The sequence below is a fragment of the Brassica napus genome, chromosome C1 (genome assembly GCF_020379485.1).
Source record: "Brassica napus cultivar Da-Ae chromosome C1, Da-Ae, whole genome shotgun sequence".
Taxonomy (NCBI): Eukaryota; Viridiplantae; Streptophyta; class Magnoliopsida; order Brassicales; family Brassicaceae; genus Brassica; species Brassica napus.
This window is the reverse complement of record NC_063444.1, coordinates 3,822,561-3,843,946: the sequence shown is the minus strand read 5'-3', so window position 1 is coordinate 3,843,946 and position 21,386 is coordinate 3,822,561. Positions and strand designations below refer to the sequence as shown.

Genomic DNA, 21,386 nt, shown 5'->3' with positions numbered 1-21,386 from the left:
TCTTCCAAAATGTTATCCAAGAGCCTTTCTTCTTGTGGAGTTCTGGTGGGGATGATGCTGTCAATATCCTGTCACAAACACAATTAATTTTGAAACTTAGCAACACACCCCTACCTTAGTGAGACCATTGTTCCGTTTCTAGTCCTACCTTAGTTCTACCATAGTTTCGTATCTAGTCCTACCTTAGTTCTACCCTAGTTCTACCCTGGGTAACAAAACAGTCCTACCTTAGTTATACCATAGTTCTACCATAGTTTTACTTTAATCATACCCTAGTTCTACCACAGTATTACTCTAGTTTTACTTTAGTTCACAGGAAAACTTACGGTTGTGTTACACAATTCCTTGTTTATCACAGAAAGTGACACCCTTGTCATTCCATTTCGTTTGAATGAGGACTTTCACATCCTCGGGCAGTTGACATCAGCTCCTTCAACAGGTTCTCTGAACGCCATTCCTAGCTTAGGAATTGCCTCGAATGCAAGAAGCTGTTAAACACAACATTTATGTAATACCATCAGTAAATAACAATAGCAATCAAGTCATTAATGGGATTTTGCATACCTCTAGTGGAACACAGAAACCTGAAAGCGGCCATAATGTATTCTCTTTCACCACCCATCCAAAATGCTTCATTGTGTGAGAGATCTCCTTCAGCATGTAATCATAGGAGAATCTCTCCCATGGAAAGGACTTGCAGTAGTCAAGATCATCCACTGCTCTCTGGAACACCTCCAACACATCATTAGCCTTGTGTCCAACCTTCGTTTGCGCGCAAACAACAAAAGCTAAGAAGAATAGAACTGCCATCTTCAGTCTGTCTTTGTGGGGTCCCATGTTCACCAGCTTCTTCTTAACATCCTCCAACCTTCTAAGTTCTCCTTCCTTGAAATGTCGATCAACAAACTTCGTCCCACCAAGCTCTTTGTAGCCTAGAGGATAGTTGTGGCAGAATAGCCCATATATCAAACCGTGTTCCCTCAGCCCATAACGGATGGCAACGCCATTCAAAATGAACCACACTTCTCTCCGCTTCTCGCTACCGGCAGTACGCAGCAGCAACATCCACATTCCCTGAACCATGTGGTTGTTCTCAATTTTCATGTGGAAAATGTGTCTGAATTGAGGATGCTCCGTGAACCAGTTCTACTCCGCGTTAGACAGCTTGGGTTTCAGATTGCTTAGCGTCTTAATCGCGCTAGCTATCATACACCTTGTCCCTAGCTTTATTTTTTTCTTGTACTCAGATGGATTGAAGAACATTCTGGTTGGTTTGATTGCCTCGGGTGCCTCATTACCATTCAAATCCTGCAAGTTATACCAAAGTTATATCCAAGTTATACTAAAGTTATACTATGTTATACCGAAGTAATACTAAAGCATATCAAAGTAATACCACAGATCCGTTTACAAAATTTTAGTTTTCCTATGTTGTACCAAAACTGACAGTTTTTCCAATACTTCTCCTAGTATTACTAACATTAACACACTCGATTTACTAGCTCTCCCTAATCATATGTTACGACTTAAATTCAAACTCATTGATAATTTGTTACCTGAGGTTCAGGTGGATTCTCATTCTCGTTTTCTTCCTCTTCTCCTTCTCCATTTGCTTCCTCTTCTTGTTCTTCTTCAGAACGTTTATTCACTTCGTTCTCTCCATCTGGTTCTTCTTGTTCTTCTTCAAAACCCTCATTCTCTTCATCTCCAGAAGCGGGTTTCTCATTCTCTTCATCTCCAGAGGCGGTCCCAATCGCCGGAGTTGCGGGAGGAGCTGGAGGAGATGGGCGAGCAGGACCTTTGTTCAGTGTCGTCGGAGCAGCTTCTGCAGCCACATTACTCGGCTCCGTTATCTCCGCCGTAATCTCCGTCGAGTCCTTTCTCATCTTCTCCGTCAACACATCCGTCGTCTTCTCTGTCGAAACATCCGTCATCTTTGCCGTCGATTCATCCGTCGTCTTTGCCGTCGATTCAACAATCTCCACCGCCCTCGTTTCACTCTCCTCCATCGTCGTCTTCTCCAAATTTTCTCCGGAGGCCGTCTTCACAAACTTCACTCTCGGAGCCTCTTCCTCCGTTGGATTCTCCTTCCTCTTACCCCGTCTCGTTTTGACCACCATCGCAATCGGATAGATTTCACCGGATTCTATCTCGATTCTCACCACGCACGCTCGATTTTGGGAACTAGGGTTTTCTTTGCTCGTGAGGAAAAAAGAGGGGAGAAATTATTAGAAAAGTTTCGAGAAAATGGATCTCGAAAATAAATACATTGCGAGGGTTTGCTAAAACCGACAGATTTGGTTTGGTTTTGAGGGATTGGTTCGGTTGGTTAGTATGGTTACACGGTTAGACGATTCGGTTCAATTGATTTGCCCATAAATCCGGGTCGGGTCGGGGCGGATGGATTATACCTTGGTACAAGTTGTAAATACTTCAACTATTCCCAGGTTTTATGTCATTTCCGTGTTTTTCGAATTTAAGAAAAATTGTTTTTTGGATTATCATATTTGGTGCCTTGGAGGCACCAGAGGAGTTGCCTCGATTCATTCTCTCATCTTCTCTCACTCTCATCTCTTCCATCTCTATACGCTTGAAATCTCACCAACTCTCTCATGTCTCACTTTTCAGATCTGGTCAACTGAGAAATGATGGAGATGATAATCTAGGCGACGGAGACAGAGACTCGCTGGGACGAAGCGTCGAGGCTCACCGGAGAAGAAGACGCGCCGGAGTATCTCTCTATCTCCCTTCTCTCTCTTTGTCTCTCTCTTTCTCTCTCTTTATGTGTCTGTCTCTCTCTGTTTACCATAAAAAAAACAACTATCATATGCTAGGGCAGACATAGCGGTTTCAATAACGCTAACAATAGCATATGATAGTTGTTTTCTTATGCTAAGAATGGACAATTTTTTTGTAGTGGGTTAAGCGGCTCCTCACTATCCTGTGGTCCACTGGTGGCTCATCCCGCTGAAGGCCCAATAACGCAAGAACACATCCCGCGAGGTCCGATTTTTGGGCTTTCTAAACTCCGGCCCAATTCCGCTCCGCAGCAGTCCTTTATGGGCCAGGCCCGCATTCGAAATCCAACATTGCCATTTATACTCATGTTGAAAGTTATAGGGGGTAAACTCAAAGATACCCTTAATGAAAATTTTATATATATAAAAAAAATTATGATATAATTAAAAATGAATTTGAATTATAATATTAGACTTATATGTTATCTTAGATTATTGATTATAAATTAATATAATAAAACTGTCATAAATAAAAACCTATTTTTCGGAAAAAAAAAGAATTTTTATATATATTGTGTTGTTCTCTAGAAATAATATTTTAACAACATGATCATTCTTATATATATTTTGTTTTTATATAACTGATTTTTTTGCTTTTGAAAATAATATTACTCTATTATAAATTTTCAAAAATTAAGGTATAAATTAATTTATAGTTAAATATTACTCAAGCAAAAATATTTGTATAAATATATTTTCTAAAATATTTCTAAAATATGAGTGTTTTAAAAATTTCAACACAACAATAAACATATATATTTAATGAAAAACTTTGTCAAATATAAATAACTAGATGTGTGATTAAATTTTTTGATAACATAATAATAACTTCTCATGATGGTTTTTAAATTAATAAGACATGCAATAATAAATATTTATAAAAATATTATGTTTGCATATGCCGGCAAAACACGTAGTTTATCTTGACATGGTAAAATGTTTGTTTTTTTTGTAATCCGGGAGGAATTTGGCTCGAAGCTTTAATCTTTCTCTAGATTTGGAATCATCGGCTAATATTGATATATGATGTAAAACATTTTTTCCAACATAAATCAAACTAAAGATTACATTAGAACTAATTCCAAACATCAAATAACTAGTTCAACGCATCGTTGGTTACGGTGAAATTCCAATATTTACAAATAGCATACCAAAATCATACATAAATTTAGAGGGATGTATTCAACCGAGAGTTTCAAGTGATTTGTATTAAAATGACAAATCCACTGTTATTGAAACATGAATTTTAAAAACTCTTTTAAAATCTACTGTTATTGAATTTGACATTTCTTAAAGTACTCTGAAATCCACAGTTATTGAAAATATTTTAATTTGTGGAGTTTTAAAGTTTTCAGGTGATTTTAGGGTGTTTGGGTAGGATTTCTTAGTTAAAAAAATTAAAACTCAAATCCCATAATTTTAGGTGATATTCTAGAGTAGTTTAACAAAAATCACTTAAATCTCTACAACTTATCGAAATCATCTAAAATTCCATTAAAAATCAAATCACATCAAATGTTAAATTGAATACATCCCCTTAGAACGAGAAGAAAAAGAAAACATATAAAAACGACGAAATATATTAATTGAATGAAAGCGATCACAAAGTTATTCTCCAAAACTTTATCAACAGATGGTGAACTGTTGACGTTACAAAATACAGTATATTATAGCAAAACAATAATTAGTATAATGTCGTTTCAAATATTGTAATAATATGTTCGTCTACTATCGGACGTGACGGGACATCTACCGTTTTAACGTGTTTAACGTGTTTCCAAAATTATCCATCTGCTCCCACCCTAGCTAGGGCCAGGATGCATCAGTGATAGTAATTATTAAAAAATACTAATATTAGTTTTGTTTGAAAACTCTTCTTAAGTTTGACGTGCTCCTATCATATCTATATATAATCTACACAACAATGACAAATGCATATCACTTTTTGCATACCATTCTCTTACTGTCTTTAATATTTAAAAGAAAAGTACAACAAAAAAAATGGCTCCGATAGGGCTCACCGATGTGGCTATTACAGATTTCGTAGTAAACCAACGTCACGGAGTAAAAGGTCTCGTCGACATTATATCTCCAAAGACATTGCCTCCATGTTACATCCAACTCCCAGAGAAACGAGTCACCACTGAAAAACTCATCATGGAGGCCGCAACAACCGGCAAAGGTGCATTGTCAGCACCGGTGATTCCGGTCATCGACGTTTCTGACTGGAAAAATCCTAATGTTGCGGAGGAGATCTGCGAGGCCGCTGCCACACTAGGGTTTTTCCAGATAGTAAACCATGGAGTTTCGGTGGACGAGCAAAACGAACTGAGAGCTGCTGGTCGTGGATTTTTCGATTTGCCGACGGAGGAGAAGAAACGATATTGGGAAGGAAGTTCGGTATCGGACACCGCTTGGTACATGACAAGTTTCAATCCCTACAAGGAGGCTAAGTTGGAGTGGAGGGACTATCTCAAGTTTGAGTATCTTTCCGACCAAGTGGACTTCGCTGCCACGTGGCCTACTGTGTGCAGGTATGACTCTTGAGTGCAATTTTCTTTTGTTTTCTAATTCAAAGGAGTACAAATCTAGTCTTGAAAGTCTAATAATTATATAATCAAAGAAAAATATTTACGAATTTGAGTTTAATTCAAAGGAAAAGTATTCTTTAAACATATACAAAAGTTATTTGTGCTCAAGTGAAATATTAAACAAAACATAGAAATTAAAATAGCTCACTGAGCTAGCTTTATTCATAAGCAAATAAACTAAAGAGAAGGAAACTTGAGATTGTCACCAAAATAAATGATTTTCGATTCATATCACAAAGATAAAAGGAACATAATTGCTTGAAGGCAACTCCCAAATGTTAGGTAGAAAGTTTTCATGAGACATTTATTCTACCCTTTTTTTTTCATAAAACCCTAAATATATGGGCTCAAAACATCACAATGAACACATGTTCTATTAATATAAAAGAACTCCCCACCAACTCTTCGCTTGGACATCTCCTCTTGCGTCTCGTTCCGGTGGCCGACGAAGGGTCTCTACCCGTCGTTCGCCACCCCGTTTCGTCACCGTTCCTAGTCTCTGCCCTCTCACGCTTCTGTCTCCTCCACTTCCTCCTTGCTTCATCTCCTCTGTTTATCGTCGGGTTGCGGCCGGACTAGGCGATTCAAACCGGTGGCTGTGGGTGTCTACAGCTTCCCTGGAGAGATGGCGAGGTCGTGGTGAGCCAGATCTGAGCTGGAGGCGTCGTCAAGCTGGTAGATCTAGGGTTTCGCACGGAGTAGATCTGGGTCAGATCTCTCCCAGAGGGTTCGTCGGAGTGGCTCTGCGTCGCTGCCTTTGCCGTTCTGGTCAGTATTCTGCCTCCACCGTCTCTCCCATGTCTCCTCTTACGGCTGCTTTGGTAAGAACTTCCCCCTCTTGTTCCAAGTTGAAAAGGCGATTCGAGACTCATCGTCGGGGACTTCTATCTCGGTAATGGTTCTTAGACAACCACCTGGTGTTTCTTTGAGTTTCGATCTGTTCGGGTTTGGGTTGGATTGGAGTTTCGTGCCGTTACTCCGTTTTGTCTAACCTCCTCAGATGGGTCTCTCCTCCTGTTTCGCCTGCTGTAAGGAGCTCTGGCTCCTCCGTTCTTCAAGCTTCAGAAGGAAGTTGGTCGTCGTCCTCTGCCTCTCTTGGTGTTTTGTTGCTGGAATCCCTTGTGCTCTGCTCGCGTGGTGGGACCAGAGTCCAGCCATTAAACCTCTGCTTCCACCAGCCAGTACTCCACCTTTGCTTCATATACCGGTTCTTTACATCAGTTAGGATTCTCAGAGTATGGCGTGACAGTTTCTTGAGATAGCAACGTCTGGAGTGGACATCATTGCTTGCGATGGCCGGACCAGGGCTTGCCGACCCTGCTTCGCATGTCCTTCTTTCGATGTCGCCTTCGGGATGGTCTGCGGTGCCTCGGACCATTCTCCGGTTGCGATTCTCTATTGGCCCGAGCTATTTTGACGCAGGTTCCGGCTTCAAGATCTCCTCTCTGGTCTCCTGTTTGCTGAATGGTTGTCTTAAGACCTGTTAAATACTAGCTAAGCTTCTCGCATCCTCATGGTTGTGATTGAACCTTATTAGTCTTAGTGAGTCTTTTTACTTTTTTTGTGGCTTGCTATGGCTTCATTGCTCTGTCTTATTGACTTAGCGACTTAGATTCAATAGGATTAGATTAGTCAAGTCCATTGTATCTCTTTGCCTCATTATTAAGTTAATGAAATTCACATACTTAACAAAAAAAAAAACATCACAATGAACTTGTGTTGGGCGTGTGCTAATAATCAGTCAAAACAATTTTACGTGTAAAGTCTTTCTTAGCATATATATTAATTCCTCTAAACAATTACTAGTTGCACAAGAAGAAAGAATTTTACGTTTCAAGTGTACACTAGAAGGTTATCACAAAGAAATAAAGGAATGCAGTTATTTCTATAAAGTTGAAGGAAGAAGCACCGTCGTTAATTGAAAAGTAAGAAAACTAGTTTGTATATATAATAATAATTGAAGGTTTTGACGAGGATTGTGGCAGGGATGAGGTTGTAAATCATTCCAATAGGATGAAGCCGATAGGTAGGAAGATTCTTGAAATACTAATGAACAATCTAAACGCAAGAATGGAAGAAGAAACCCTAATGGGAACTTTGAGGATGAACGTCAACTACTATCCCGAGTGTCCCGACCCGAAACTTACCGTAGGAACTGGTCACCACTGCGACATCAACACCCTCACACTTCTTCTCCAGGACGACATATTAGGCAGCCTTTATGCTCGATACGGTGACAAGTGGCTCCATATCCCTCCAGTTATGGGAGCCATTGTGGTTAACATTGGAGACATGTTACAGATCTTGAGCAATGATAGGTACAAGAGCGTGGAACATCTAGTGATGGCTAGTCGGTTTCTTAGCCGGATTTCTTTTGCGTATTATTGTGGACCGAGTTATGATTCCGTTATTGAACCGTTACGTGAGGTGCTAGAGAATGGTGAGAAACCATTGTACAAGCCCACTATGTATTCGGATTACATGAAATATTACTTTGCAAGGCCGCATACGGGTAGCAAAACTATCGAATCGATCAAGCTTCCATGAAAAATTAAGAAAAGAAAAAGGTAATTATGTATTTTCGGCAAATAAGGGAATGGGTGCTCTGTTCCCGTGGTTTGTATAATCAAAAGTATCACTTGACTTTTTATACTATGCATTTGCTTCCATGTTTGTAGTTTGTACTATTTGAAATCCATTACAAAATAAAATAAAAATAAAACAAAGAAAAATCAGATTATGTTTGTCTGCCTACAGAGAAGAAGTCATGTGCATCTATATTATTAAAGCTTGATTTGGGATCTCATTATTTATTAATTGGATAGCAAACCTTCTTTTATCTTCAACTTTTGATACTACTCAAATCATTTTTTCAATTATCTTACCATATTATACTACACACCATTTCTTTATATGAAAAAGAGTTTCAAAAAGTTGGTTATTTTAACATAAACAGTTGGTGAGCTCCATAATAACTATCTCATCACTATACAAAACAAATCCGAGACCATATACAAATTGTATTATACATTTACTAGACTAAAGTTAAAGTGCGCAGAGCGCATATAGAGGGAGTAAATTCGTTTGTTGGAAATCTTTTTCTTTTATATTAACATATTATTTTCACTGTTTCTTTATTTAAAATTTTGATTTGAAAATGAAATGCATAGAAAAAGTTGTGTTATTACTGGTCTAAACCAACTTTAGGTACATAATTTGAACTAGACGCTGACTATCACACGTCTTCTGCTTCTCCAATACCAACTTTGGGTTACGTACTTACGTTTCCTAGTCAAGATATGGCATATAATTGGTTAGTTGTTGAGACAAAATAGAAAAATATAGCTAAAACAAAAATATCAAGTAACTTAATTGTATGGACAGATGAAATAAAATATAGTTTTTTTTAATAAATTGATAGATTAAGATTGTAACCAAATAACAATTAAGATTATAACAGTTTAGGGAATTATTGACTTAATCTCGAAGAAAATTTGAGTTACAAGTTATCCTAATTCTACCGAGTTATGGTTTACTAAAAAGATTAGGATTAAGAATTATCTCAATACAATTACCTAATGAGTTTAGGAATTATCTAAGAATCTATATAAGGAAATGTAAAAGGAAATGTGAAGTGCATAATTTAAGAGTTTTAAGATTGTCTAGAGAAAATTTTAGTTTCGAGTTATTTTCTAAAGCAATAAAGAAATGTGCTCTTTAAATTTTGGTAATTTTTAAATTCTATATTTGGTATCAGAGCGAGCGATATTGTTACGGCAATTGGAAGATGGATAGAAGGAGGGGGACCATCTTCAATCTGATGTCCTATGCTTAATTAAACAAACTATACGGTATAGACCATGAGTATAAGATTGCGCTTAAATTTCATAAGGTTTGCGAAGTGATAGAAACAGACTTGGCTGAAGTAGACAAAAACGATATGGCTATTGCTCTTTTGTTCCAATCTATACCGGAGATACTTATCTTACAAGTTCGAGAACTAGATACATAAAAAAGGTATGAAAAGCAATTAAAGGTAGGTATGTATTAAGAAGCAAGATTACAAACACTTATGAACGAATTTGATTGTCTCAAAATGAAAGATACTGAGACAATCGATGACTGTGGAAGAAAGTTATCTGAAATATCGTGAAAGGCAGCCACGATTAAAACTCCAATTTATTTTATTAATAATCATAACGACTGATATGCAATAACTAGAAAAAATATTCCATTACTAAAAAAAACTCAAATGAGTGGAAACGAAAAAAAAAAGAGAAGGAAATGTTCTTATGTGGAATTCTTTAACTCCAATCGTATCAAAAGTCCATTGTCCGTTGCGTTGATCTTTTATATCCTGCGCTCTAGACTTGATTAACGTTGAAGAATTTGCTGATCCCCTGTATCTTTTCCCCTGCTTGTTTCAACATGGGGTTAATAAAAAAACGAAAAACTAAAATAAAACATTCACATATACTGTTCATCGATTATTCAGATCATACCTAGGGCATCAATTTCCAGCAGCGAAGTTTCTAGATTTTGTTCCTTTATCTCGAGCTCCGACCGAAACTGTCTTACATCTGTTAAAGTGTGCACAATACTCTGTCTCACCTTATTCACTTGATCAGAGATTGAGCAAGGTTCAAGTGGTTTCTTGTGCTGCAAGTTTGCTGGACCAACACTTGATTTGTTTGATGCCCTGGTACGGCGAGATGATCCTTCTTCTGCGGAAACTCGAGCTTTCTTCTGGACCCTAGTCTCCATCTCTTCTTCAGCTCTTGGTGCTTGAATCATCCTTGACTGTCTTCTCTTCGTAGTCTGATTACCATCAAATGATGCTTCCTTTATCTGAACACATTTTTTTAAGCACAGAGTTATAAATAACAAAAAATTCCAAGAACAAGGAATGTAACTGATCTGGTGTTAACCTTGGAGCAGATCTTGAGAATGGGACTACTTCCTCCTCGAACAACATCCAGTGTGAAGCAATCACCAACTTTCTTTATGCCATTGGCTCTAAAGCAATCTTTAAAACCTTTAACGTAAAACTGGCCACGTCCCTTGACGCTAACTAGATGCAACTTCCACTCTACGCCGTCTTTGTTCACTATAGTTATCTCTCCTGCTTCATTAATCCCGTTCTCTCTTGAAAATGATGCAGGGATTCGCTATACAAAGTTTTAAACCAACCCACTTGAGCCAATAACCAAAAAAAAAAAAAAGGCTTAAAACCCTTAAACGTAAGGAGTCAAAACTTACAAGTTGACCATTCCTTAACATGTGAGGTTTAAACTCTATTGCCACAGTCCTGTTCTGATTCATTTGAGCTGTCTCTGAACAATCCTCGTATCCAATCTCATCACCTTCTGTTTCAGGAACGTCACGTTTTTTGTGAAGAATGGTAGAGGTATTGGGACACAACTGTAGCACCGGTTTGGTTCCGTTTTTAACAAGTTTAAATCTACAAGAAGATCCGGCTTTGATCCCATTTCCTTGGCAGAAACTTGTCCAGCCTCTGCACATATAAGCTTGACCAGTTGTTTTGTTGTGTCTAAGTTCCAGAGTCCAAGATTTGCCTTCTTCGTTGAGTAGATCAATCTCACACTGTCTGTTTTTCAGACCATTTGGCCTGGCAAATTTGTTTGAAATACCCTGCAAAAAAAAAAAAAAAAAAACACTGACTTAAATGATTATATAGTACGTAACAAAAATAAAATGATGAGAATGTTATTACAAAAGAGTCGAGTGAAGTATTTAACCATATGATTTCGGTTTAGGTTTGAAGATGTGACGTGCGCAACAAGGTAAGAGTCATCTAGTGAAGACTCTGTTTCTGCTATTGCTTTCTTCTTGGACGAAGGAAATAATTCCTCTTCCGATGTCGAATCTCCATCATCATCATCATCATCATCATCTCCAGCATCGGCATGTTCCTCGTCATCATCATAAACATCATCATCAAAGATATTATGTTCATCATCATCATTTTTATCTTCGGATGTAGAAGAGATGAACTGTATCTGATGAGAGAAGCTACGTCCGAAGGGCGTGACGTGGAAGACCATGTCCCCGTCGTGCCTGAAACTCAAAACGTCGTCGTTTCGGACGCCATGGTGAACCGAGAACTGTTTCCATCCGCGAGCGAATCTCTGGCCGTCCAGTTCAACTTCCCATGATGTGTCCGAAACATCCGAAGTCAGTTTCAGTTTCGTTGACTGAGTTTTACCCTTCACGTGATTCGAAATAAACGAATCCGGAATCATCTGCAACAACAACAGTAACGCAAGATAAAACCAATCGTTAAACTGTAACAACAGAGATTATAAGAGACAGAAACAGATGTGTGAGATAGAGAGAGAAGGTACAGGAATGGAGTTTTGTCCAGAGAGATCTATGAAGAAGATGGGTTTGTTGGTAGAGGAGACCATAACTGGATCCACCATTGTTGAACAAACTCTAAGGAACTCTTCTATGGAAAGTTGTTTCTCCAAATTATTCGTCTTTACGTTATACTAGTGATTTGTGTTTCAAAAAAAAAAAAAAAAAAAAAAAAAAAAAAAAACGTTATACTAGTGATTATTTAACGTTTCTACAGAATTAGAATTAAAACTCCCTAATTAATTCTCATTAATTACTAATTAACTACAAAGATATTTTAAATCTTTTTCTGAGAAACACCATGCAGTTTCTTTTAGTAACCATCGAACGGCAGGGTTTTTAGTTACTTTTAGTCCTGATTTGATTAGCGTTGACAGCATGCAACCTGATTTGATTAGTCGAAGGGAGCAAATATTGCGGTCTGTAGATTTTGTCCACGTGTACCGGTGTACGTTACTTACTTCCCCTAGACCATATTTGTTTCCCTGAATAATATTTGAAGTAATTTTGCCACGTGTCGTTTCTACAATTAGTTTCACAAAACAAATATGACATAGCTACTGAAATTGATGACATGTCTTATACTTTAATATGACATGGACAATTGCATTTAATGTTAATTTATATTTTTGATAAACTTTTTAAAATATGATAATAACTCATATATTACATTTAATGTCAATTTATATTTTTAGAAATTTTTTTAGAATACAAGAATAACTCATAAATCATCATTAAAATAAATATATTCAGATATAGCATTATAAATTTTGAAATATAATTTAATTATATATTTTTAAATTATACAATTTTATTACTAAAATTTCTAAAAATGTATACAAATTTTTTAGAAAATTATAAAAATTAATCGTAAAATCATTATTTTCTTATATATCTACAAATTTTATAAATATGGTTTAATTTTAATTTTTGGTAATTATGCAACTTTTACAAATTTATTTAATATATTTAATTAAAATAAGTAGATAGAAAAATTTATCTAAGATTATAATTTCAAATATATACATGTTCTTAAATATAATTTTTATGTTTAATTAAATCAAATTTATATTAAAATACTTATACGGAAAATTTTTTTACAATATTAATAAAATTTTATTTTATAATATAATTTATATTTATCTGTTAAAAATTATTTAAAATTTTTTTAGTTGCAGGAAGACACCTAGTTTACCCCGTAAAAAACTAAAAAAACTAAAAAAACTAAAAACTAAAGCAACCATAGAGACTCTCGTCTAAAGTTTGGTGGAAAAGCTGAGAGGACAGTTCCATCAAACTACTCATATCAACTCAAAGAGCTTCAGAGACTTGCTTGTGAAACTTCAAGAACAGTCTTGGATTCTTTTGAAGTGTTTGTCGATGGAGAATGCATCACTCTCCTCTCCGGCGAACCCCCATTTCTTCCAGCCTCTTCTTTCCGGTTTCCAAAGCCACCTTGTGAGAAATCTCTGTCTTTTGTCTTTCTTTATTCTCTATGATCATAGAGTCTTCATCCTTGTGTTTTGTCTGTTTTAGAAAATTCCTGTGACGTTCTTCTCCAAGCATATAGAGGGAAAGCACGAGGGTAAGACTGTTGAACTGAGATCAGATTCTTCTGACAGAACATGGAAAGTGAAGATGGAAGGCCATAGGCTCACTGAAGGTTGGAAAGAGTTCGCCAAGGCACATGATCTTCGAATCTATGACGTCGTTATCTTCAGACAAGAGGGAGACATGTTGTTCCACGTCACTGCTTTTGGAACCAGTTGCTGTGAGATCCAATACGCACCGTCTGGCATCCATGTCAAAGTCAAAGAAGAGAGTGAAGAAGTTGGTAATAATGGAATCATTATTCAACGAGCATTTACGTTTATTGAAACTACTGCGATCTATTTTTGTGACATTTAGTTTTTTTTTATTGGTTCAGGAGAATCTTCAAGAAGGGAGAAAGAATCTTCGTCTAAGCCAACATGTTTTAGCCAATATGTGACGGCTACAAATCTATCAAGAGGAGCTGTGGTTAGTTAGCTTTAGCAGTTTCTTCTTTGTTGTTTTGTTTAAAGTATGTGTGAGTGGTCTATAATAACCCCCCCAAGGTAACTTGATGACTGATGCAGGGTGTGCCCTTAGATTTTGCGAGACGAAATGGTTTGAACAAAGGGAGGCGTGTGATAGCTTTGAGGAACCAAGAAGGAAAGACATGGGAATCTAAATTAAAGAGTACGAGGTCTGGTCAGGTTTTCATATGTCGGAACTGGAGAAGCTTTTGCACCGCGAGTAAGTTAAAAATTGGAGACTCTTTCCAATTTAAACTGCTTGAAAACACGGAAACGCCTGTGTTTCAGCTCTGTAGCCTTTCAGAGGTGAAGCCGAAGAAGGAGACTCTATCTGAGTCCGAGGAAGATAATGTTGTTGACAAAACTGAAACACCCCGGTTTGTTAAAATAACTACTACAGCAAGCAGCCTTGAGATTGGTAAACAGGTGCGTTTAAGAAATATCTATGTCTTTGGTTTCTTCTTTTCTTTTGTCATGTTGAGTCTTCTTTCAGAATCTACCGGTACATTTCACGAGAGCAAACAAGCTCAACAAGCCGGGGAAGATAGTATTGGTAGACAAAGACAAAGTGGAGTGGTCGATGAAACTTAATCAGGATAGTAGAAGTGGAACTATGTATATTATGGGTGGTACGGCTTGGAAAAGTTTCTGTGCAGCGAATGAAGTAGCCGTAGGAGAGTCTCTAACTCTGGAGTTGATCCGACGTGAGAGGATTCTTTTGCTCAAGTTTTGCTCCAAGGTTAAGTTTGTAAACACTATATATATAACTTGCAATCCACGTTTTTGGTTTCTCTAAGTTGAAGTTAACTAAACAAAGAACTTGTATTCAGATGGAGCAACCACCTTTAAAACAAAGGCTCGAAAACACAAGAGAGCACGAGTTCAGAGACTGACCCGGGAGAGTAGATCGAAGGATGACGTCTCAAATCAGGAGGCTAAGGTTAAAACAGAGTGCTTAAGCTACTATAACTAGTATTTAAGACACAATAGTTCTTCCTAAGGTCAACAAAACCTAACTCCTATGTGCATCCAAGTTGTAAACAAGAATGATATGTTTTCACTTTACTCAAAACCTGTGTCATATGGACCTGATGTCTAGTTATGAATCAGGCAATAGGCGTTTGGTTTTTGGTTCAGATATTTTGGTTTTCGGTTATAGAGATTTAGAAATCGTTCAGTTAGTTTGGTTTTCGGTTCAAGTAACAATGTTGAGAACAAGCTAATATCCGTAAAAAAAAAAAATTGGGTCTAATTTGGTTCTGATTGTTCTAGCAATGAGTAAAACTATTTGTTAGTCTCCAGGCAAGCACAATTTTGTATCCACTTGATGATTCTGTCATATGAATGGCAAACAATTTGGAAATTCAGCAGTAATAACATTCAAAATTCAGTTACAAAAAAAAAAACACTTTCAAGATTCTATTTATATATAACCTTTTGCACCATTAAGTCATTGTGTAATATTATTAGGGAATTTCTCATATTTTATTATCTGCATTACTACTTCAGCTAGAAGCATTGTTGATTGATTTCCAAAACGATGTAACATTCTACATCATTGAGCATCGATCATCTTGGTGGCTGTATCTCTCACCGGATGTTGGGATTTTGAACAACTCCTTGGAACTGAAGCTGTAGCGTCTGAACAAGAATCAACAACCTGGTTTTTTACCTCTCGATCAATGTTACTATTTGTTACAGCGTCTTGATGATCTGATGCAGAGGCATCATCAATCCAAGGGTTTGAATCAGAATCCATTGTATCAACCCTTTCAACCTCTGTACAACATTCAGAGGTCACTACAGATGGTGAGGAAGATGATGAAGTTGATGATGAGGAAAGAGAAGGTACAGGAATGGAGTTTTGCCCAGACAGATCTATGAAGAAGATAGGTTTGTTGTTTGAGGAGACCATAACTGGATCCACCATTGTCGAACAAACTCTAAGAACTCTTATATGAAAGTTGTTTCTTCAAATTCTTCTTCTTTGACATTATACTAGTGTTTCTTTTTAACGTTTCTACAGAAATTAAACTCCCTAATTTATTGTCATTAATTACAAAGATATTTTTAAATCCTTTTTTTAGAAACGCCATGCAGTTTCTCTTAGGAACTATTAAACGGCAGTGTTTTTAGTTACTTCTAGTCCTGATTTGATTAGTCTTGAGTCTTGACAGCATGCAACCTGATTTGATTAGTCAAAGCAAATATTGCGGTCTGTAGATTTTGTCCACGTGTACATTCTTTTACCGTTGAAAACAAACATAGGGACTCGGTAAAGTTCGGTGAAAAAGTTGAGAGGACAGTTCAGTCAAGCTACCCTTACCAACTCAAGAGCTTCAGAGACTTGCTGTGAACCTCCAAGAACAAGTAGTCGTCGATGGAGAATGCATCACTCTTTTCTCCGGCGAACCCGCATTTCTTCCAGCCTCTTCTTACCGGTTTCCAAAGCCATCTCGTACGAAACCTCTGTCTTTACTCTTTTGTCTTTCTTCTATCTTTATGAACATATAGTCTTTATGTTTGTGTTTTGTCTGTTTTAGAAAATTCCTGTGAAGTTCTTCTCCAAGCATATAGAGGGAAAACACGAGGGTAAGACTGTTAAACTGAGATCAGATTCTTCGGACAGAACATGGAAAGTGAAGATGGAAGGCCATAGGCTCACTGAAGGTTGGAAAGAGTTCGCCAAGGCACATGATCTTCGAGTCGGTGACGTCGTTATCTTCAGACAGGAAGGAGACATGTTGTTCCACGTTACTGCTTTTGGAACCAGTTGCTGTGAGCTACAATACGTACTGTCTGGTAGCCACGACGTCAAAGAAGAGGGTGACGTAATTGGTATAATGGAATCATCATCATTCAGTGTTTATTTACGTTTATTAAGACAACTACTATCATCTGCCTTTGTGACCGTTAGTGTTCTGGTTCAGGAGAATCTTCAAGAAGAGAGAAAGAATCTTCGCCCAGTCTAACATGTTTTAACCAAACTGTGACGGCTGGAAGTCTTATCAAATGGAGCAGTGGTTAGTTACTCTAGTGGTTTCTTGATTGTTAGTTTGTTTAAAGTATGTGTGAGTGTCTATAATAACCCACAAGACAATTTGACGATTGATGCAGGGTGTGCCTTTAGATTTCGCAACAAAGGGAGGCATAAGGTAGTGTTGATGAATCAAGAGAGTCATGGGAATCAGAAGTCAAGTGTAAGAGGTCTGGTCAGGTTTTCATATGTCGAAGTTGGAGAATCTTTTGCACTGCAAGTAGATTAGAGGTTGGTGATTCTTTACAGTTTAAACTGCTCCAAAACACGGAAACGCCTGTGTTTCAGCTCAGCAGCCACTTAAAGGTGAAGCGGGAGAAGGGGACTCTACCCGAAGAAGATAGTGTTGTTGACAAAATTGAAAAGCCTAGGTTTGTTACTATAACTCCTTCAGCAAGCAACCTTGAGATTGGTAAACAGGTGAGTTTTCGAAACATCCATGTCTTTGGTTTCTTTAACGCATTATCTTTTCTTTTGTCATGTTGGATCTGTTTTCAGCATCTACCGGTACATTTCACGAGAGCGAACAAGCTCAACAGGCCGGGGAAGATAGTATTGGTAGACAAAAACAAAGTGGAGTGGTCGATGAAACTTAAGAAGGATATTAGAAGTGGAACAATGTATAGTATTAATGGTAAGGGTTGGAAAAGATTCTGTGCAGCGAATAAAGTAGTGGCAGGAGAGTCTCTAACTCTGGAGTTGATCCGACGTGGGAGAATTCCTCTGCTCAAGTTTTTCTCCAAGGTTAAGTGTGTGCACTATATATATATAACTTGTAATCCACGTTATTGGCTTCTCTAAGTTGGAAGTTAACTAAACAAAGACCTTATATTCAGATGGAGCAACCACCGTTCAAAACAAAGACTCGAGAACGCAAGAGAACTCGAGTTCAGAGACTGAGCCAGTAGAGAAGATCGAAGCATGACGTCTCAAGTCAGGAGGGCATAGTTAAAACAGAGTGCTTAAGCTACTATAATTAGTATTTAAGACACAACAGTTCTTCCTAAGGTTAACAAAACCTAACTCCTATGTTTTCTATTTACTCAAAACCTGTGTCATATGGACATGATGTCTAGTTATGAATTAGACATTCAGTTTTCAGTTCAGATATTTTGGTTTTCGGTTATTAGAGATTTAGAAATCGTTGGGTTAATTTGGTTTTTGGTTCAGATAACAATGTTGAGAACAAGTTAATATCCGTAAAAAATGGGTCAAATTTGGTTCTGGTTTTCGAGGAATTTTGGATAATATGAGTAAAAAAGTTTCCGTTAATGTTCATGCAAGCACAATTTTGAATCTACTTGATGATTTTGTCATATGAATGACAAACAATTTGAAAATTCAGTAGTAAAAACATTCAAAATTCCTTTTCGATTCTGTCATGAATGGCAAACAATTTGGAAATTCAGTAGTAAGAACATTCAAAATTCTATTTATATATATAATCAACCTTTTGCACTATAAGTCATTGTGTAATATTATTATTATTATTATTATTATCTGCATTACTACTAAGCTAGAAGCTCTGTTGATTTCCAAAATGATGCAACATTCCACATCATTGAGCACCGATCATCTTGGTGTCTGCATCTCTCACCGGATGTCGGGGTTTTGAACAACTCGATGGAACTGAAGCTGTAACGTCTGAACAAGAACCGACAGCATGTTTTTTTACCTCTCCATCTATGTTACCATTTGTTACAACAGCCTCTAGATGATCTGTTGCAGAGTCATCCTCAATCCAAGGGTTTGAGTCAGAATCCAATCCATCAACCGTGCAAGATTCAATCACTTCAGATGGTGACGAAGGTGACGAAATTGATGATGACGACGAGGATGATGATTCTTGTTCGCATTCAAGGTCTTCACTGGCGGCATGGCTGCTGCTGCTGCTGCTGCTACTGGTGTCAATAGCTTCCACCATTGAACTCTCAACTAACTCTTTTTGGCGAGGTTTTGTAGCCAATGTGTCTGTTTCCTTCTCCTCTTGAACTTCTGATCCGAGACTCGCACACAGTAATGATGACCGAGCTTGAATCCTAAATATAACAAACTCACGAGCTGAACAAAAAGGATGGTTAATATATTTCAAATAATCAGGAGGAAAGAAAAGCTTTACCTGCTGTAGAGAAGCATATAAGCTCTTTGAGAAAGAACATCTTCTAATTCCACACTTTCTATCTGTGGAATTTATCCAAAATAAGGTTACAGTTTTATTATATAAACAAGAAGACCGAAAAGTAAATGAGAAAGTTACCTCGGAATCATCTACTCTATACCAGTTTCCGCTAAAATCCTTAATGTAGCATATGTAATGGCCGAAGAAGGATGCATTCAGCATGTCTAGATGGACAATCACTGCATAGAGTTTATACACATCTGATCCTTCTCCGCCTTGGCTCATGTAAGGACTAAGGTCCAATGTTTCAGGAAAACTAATCCTTTTGTTCAGTTTCCCGTATCTTCCTCCCTGAGCATAATCTCACAGATGTATTATTATAACACAACACAACTTCAGAAGATTTTAGGGGATGAAACATATACCTTAAATCTTTTTAAGGCAATGGTAAGAACATTTGGGGGTCGCCGGATCGTAAGACGCTTACATGCCTTCACATAGTCATTACACCTGGAAAAAAATGACATATTATAAGGTTTAAGAAACATACACAACACATTGTAAGGCAATTTGGATCTTCGTTGAAGTACCTATCACATTTGTACATGTTATCGCCCTGAAGCCACTCTTTGGCTGTAAACTGATCAACACATTCCTCCAGAGACACAGCATCTCCATGAATCTCGACCGTTAAATCCATCATATTCTCGTATTGCTCAGAGACGTTATTGCAAACAGTACACTGAACCTGTGATTGGAGGAGACCGCCGAATATATACTGAACAAGTGTTGTCTCTTGAGAGCGAGGAGGCACCATTTTTTCTCCACCGAATTCGTCGAGGCAAACAGACTGCATCGTATCAATCGCGTACCTGAATATTTGAACTCTAAACATATCAGCTGAGTGATTCACTAGCTAATATATTCATGAGTAATTTAGATACTGACCTCATGAACTCATGAGCATCCTCTTGTCTCCCATACCCAAGAGTTCCACCGATGTTAGTTAGCCGTGAGATAATGTTCACCGGTGAAAAAGGGTACCGGCTTTGGCTCGCTCTCTCGACATGGGTTTGAAATGCACAGAAGAAGCACCAATCGTCACGCATACCTACCCAAACCAAACATAGGAACCAAAGTTTAAAAAGGCATAAAGAAGATAAAACGTTAAGAGTTTTGAAGCAGCAAAAGATAGAACTTTACATTCACTCCTATGGCCTCTCTCTAGTAGGTATGCAACAAGAGGACGTGTCCACGATAGGCATTGTAGAATCACATTCGCAAAACAACTGAAAGAGGATTTAACAAATAAACATTCAAGAGAGAGAGAGAGAGAGAGAGAGAGAGAAAAACAGAATCAAGTAACAAGCCCATTCACACAAACCTGTTTCCACAATTCATGAGCCCACAGGGAGCCAAAACTGTATTGTCCCAGTTAAAGTATCTAACAAATTCCTCATATGGGAAAAGAACCTGCAGAAGAAGATGCAAAGCAAAAAGTATATAATATTTTCACAATCAAAAGAGTGTGTCAACATAAGAAGAATAAAAGGAAAGATGCATTACTTACTTCTCTTGGCTTGAACCTAATCTTGTTTTGGTCTCGCTCCGGACAATCCCCAAACCTTGAAGCTCTGAACCTTAGGCCGTTTCTGGCAGATGGTGTTAAGGTAGTAATCCCAATCTCCCTGCACTCTTCTGAGCTGATGGACAAAAGAACAACACATAATGGACAAAGGAACTCACTTTAGAAAAAAAAATCCACTAAACCGACTTAAACCACACAAGCTGATCCAATGGTGCAATTAAACCACAAAGGAGCTGAGGGCACATACCAGTATCGAACGGAATTGCAGCGAGAGCATTTCGTGGTGCAATCCTCCGCACCGACCGCCACGAGTTCCCTGTCGAAACCTCCGGCGGCGGCGCCGCCGATATCGAAGTACTTAGCGGCGGTGTTTTTGAGGAAGTAAAAGACACCGACGACGAGGAAGAAGAGAGTCGGTATCAGGCGAGTGAAGACGGAGAGATCCAGCGGAGAGCCAACCTCATGCATCTAATTAGTAAAGAAACAATTCCTTTCTCGTAATCATCAATCTCTTCCTTCCTTCTTTCTAGTTTCTTCTGTGTCTTCTTCTTTTTTTTTTTTTTTGTTGGAAAAGAAAATTCACACTTTTTTTTTTTTTTGGTTGTTGTCTCTTCTTGTGTTACCGCCTCATTGAGTTTGTTACTTAATGGAGAAGACAGTGACCGTGTTTTTATGTTTGGATTGGGCCTCTCCCAATGCAAACTTGGACCTTTGTGCTTTTGTTTTTTGTCTGAGTGTGTCTTTATCTGTTGCAATTTCTCAACAGATAAGAGTCAATTGGATCATTATACAAAAAAAATATGAATATTAGCAATCTA

At 37.7% G+C, this 21,386-nt stretch overlaps 5 protein-coding genes and 1 pseudogene across 5 annotated transcripts; 3 read left to right on the top strand and 3 right to left on the bottom strand.

The window, feature by feature from the left end:
- Nucleotides 1-1,146: 1,146 nt before the first annotated feature.
- Nucleotides 1,147-2,120, bottom strand: LOC125580877 (nucleolin-like). Its single transcript, XM_048746129.1, has 2 exons — nt 1,650-2,120; nt 1,147-1,308 (listed from the first exon to the last, which is right to left on the bottom strand). The coding sequence occupies exons 1-2, from the start codon at nt 2,118-2,120 to the stop codon at nt 1,147-1,149; spliced, it is 633 nt and encodes a 210-aa protein (XP_048602086.1).
- A 2,598-nt stretch (nt 2,121-4,718) lies between these two features.
- Nucleotides 4,719-8,141, top strand: LOC106372830 (feruloyl CoA ortho-hydroxylase F6H1-3-like). Its single transcript, XM_048745260.1, has 2 exons — nt 4,719-5,332; nt 7,375-8,141. Exons 1-2 carry the CDS (start codon nt 4,800-4,802, stop codon nt 7,934-7,936), a joined length of 1,095 nt encoding a protein of 364 aa, XP_048601217.1. The 5' UTR covers nt 4,719-4,799; the 3' UTR covers nt 7,937-8,141.
- Nucleotides 8,142-9,880: 1,739 nt separating this feature from the next.
- On the bottom strand, nt 9,881-11,832 carry LOC106374231 (putative B3 domain-containing protein REM4). Its single transcript, XM_013814303.3, has 5 exons — nt 11,755-11,832; nt 11,149-11,652; nt 10,649-11,041; nt 10,318-10,557; nt 9,881-10,237 (listed from the first exon to the last, which is right to left on the bottom strand). The coding sequence occupies exons 1-5, from the start codon at nt 11,830-11,832 to the stop codon at nt 9,881-9,883; spliced, it is 1,572 nt and encodes a 523-aa protein (XP_013669757.2).
- A 1,266-nt stretch (nt 11,833-13,098) lies between these two features.
- Nucleotides 13,099-15,731, top strand: LOC106372827 (B3 domain-containing protein REM5). The gene is made up of 4 exons (XM_048746128.1): nt 13,099-13,225; nt 13,304-13,627; nt 13,695-13,739; nt 13,885-15,731. Exons 1-4 carry the CDS (start codon nt 13,148-13,150, stop codon nt 14,413-14,415), a joined length of 978 nt encoding a protein of 325 aa, XP_048602085.1. The 5' UTR covers nt 13,099-13,147; the 3' UTR covers nt 14,416-15,731.
- A 203-nt stretch (nt 15,732-15,934) lies between these two features.
- Nucleotides 15,935-17,962, top strand: LOC106372826 (annotated as a pseudogene).
- A 308-nt stretch (nt 17,963-18,270) lies between these two features.
- Nucleotides 18,271-21,182, bottom strand: LOC106375406 (ubiquitin carboxyl-terminal hydrolase 18-like). The gene is made up of 10 exons (XM_048745259.1): nt 20,816-21,182; nt 20,551-20,683; nt 20,365-20,453; nt 20,184-20,269; nt 19,929-20,091; nt 19,571-19,852; nt 19,406-19,490; nt 19,119-19,331; nt 18,981-19,042; nt 18,271-18,900 (listed from the first exon to the last, which is right to left on the bottom strand). The coding sequence occupies exons 1-10, from the start codon at nt 21,034-21,036 to the stop codon at nt 18,420-18,422; spliced, it is 1,815 nt and encodes a 604-aa protein (XP_048601216.1). The 5' UTR covers nt 21,037-21,182; the 3' UTR covers nt 18,271-18,419.
- Between the last annotated feature and the right edge of the window lie 204 nt (nt 21,183-21,386).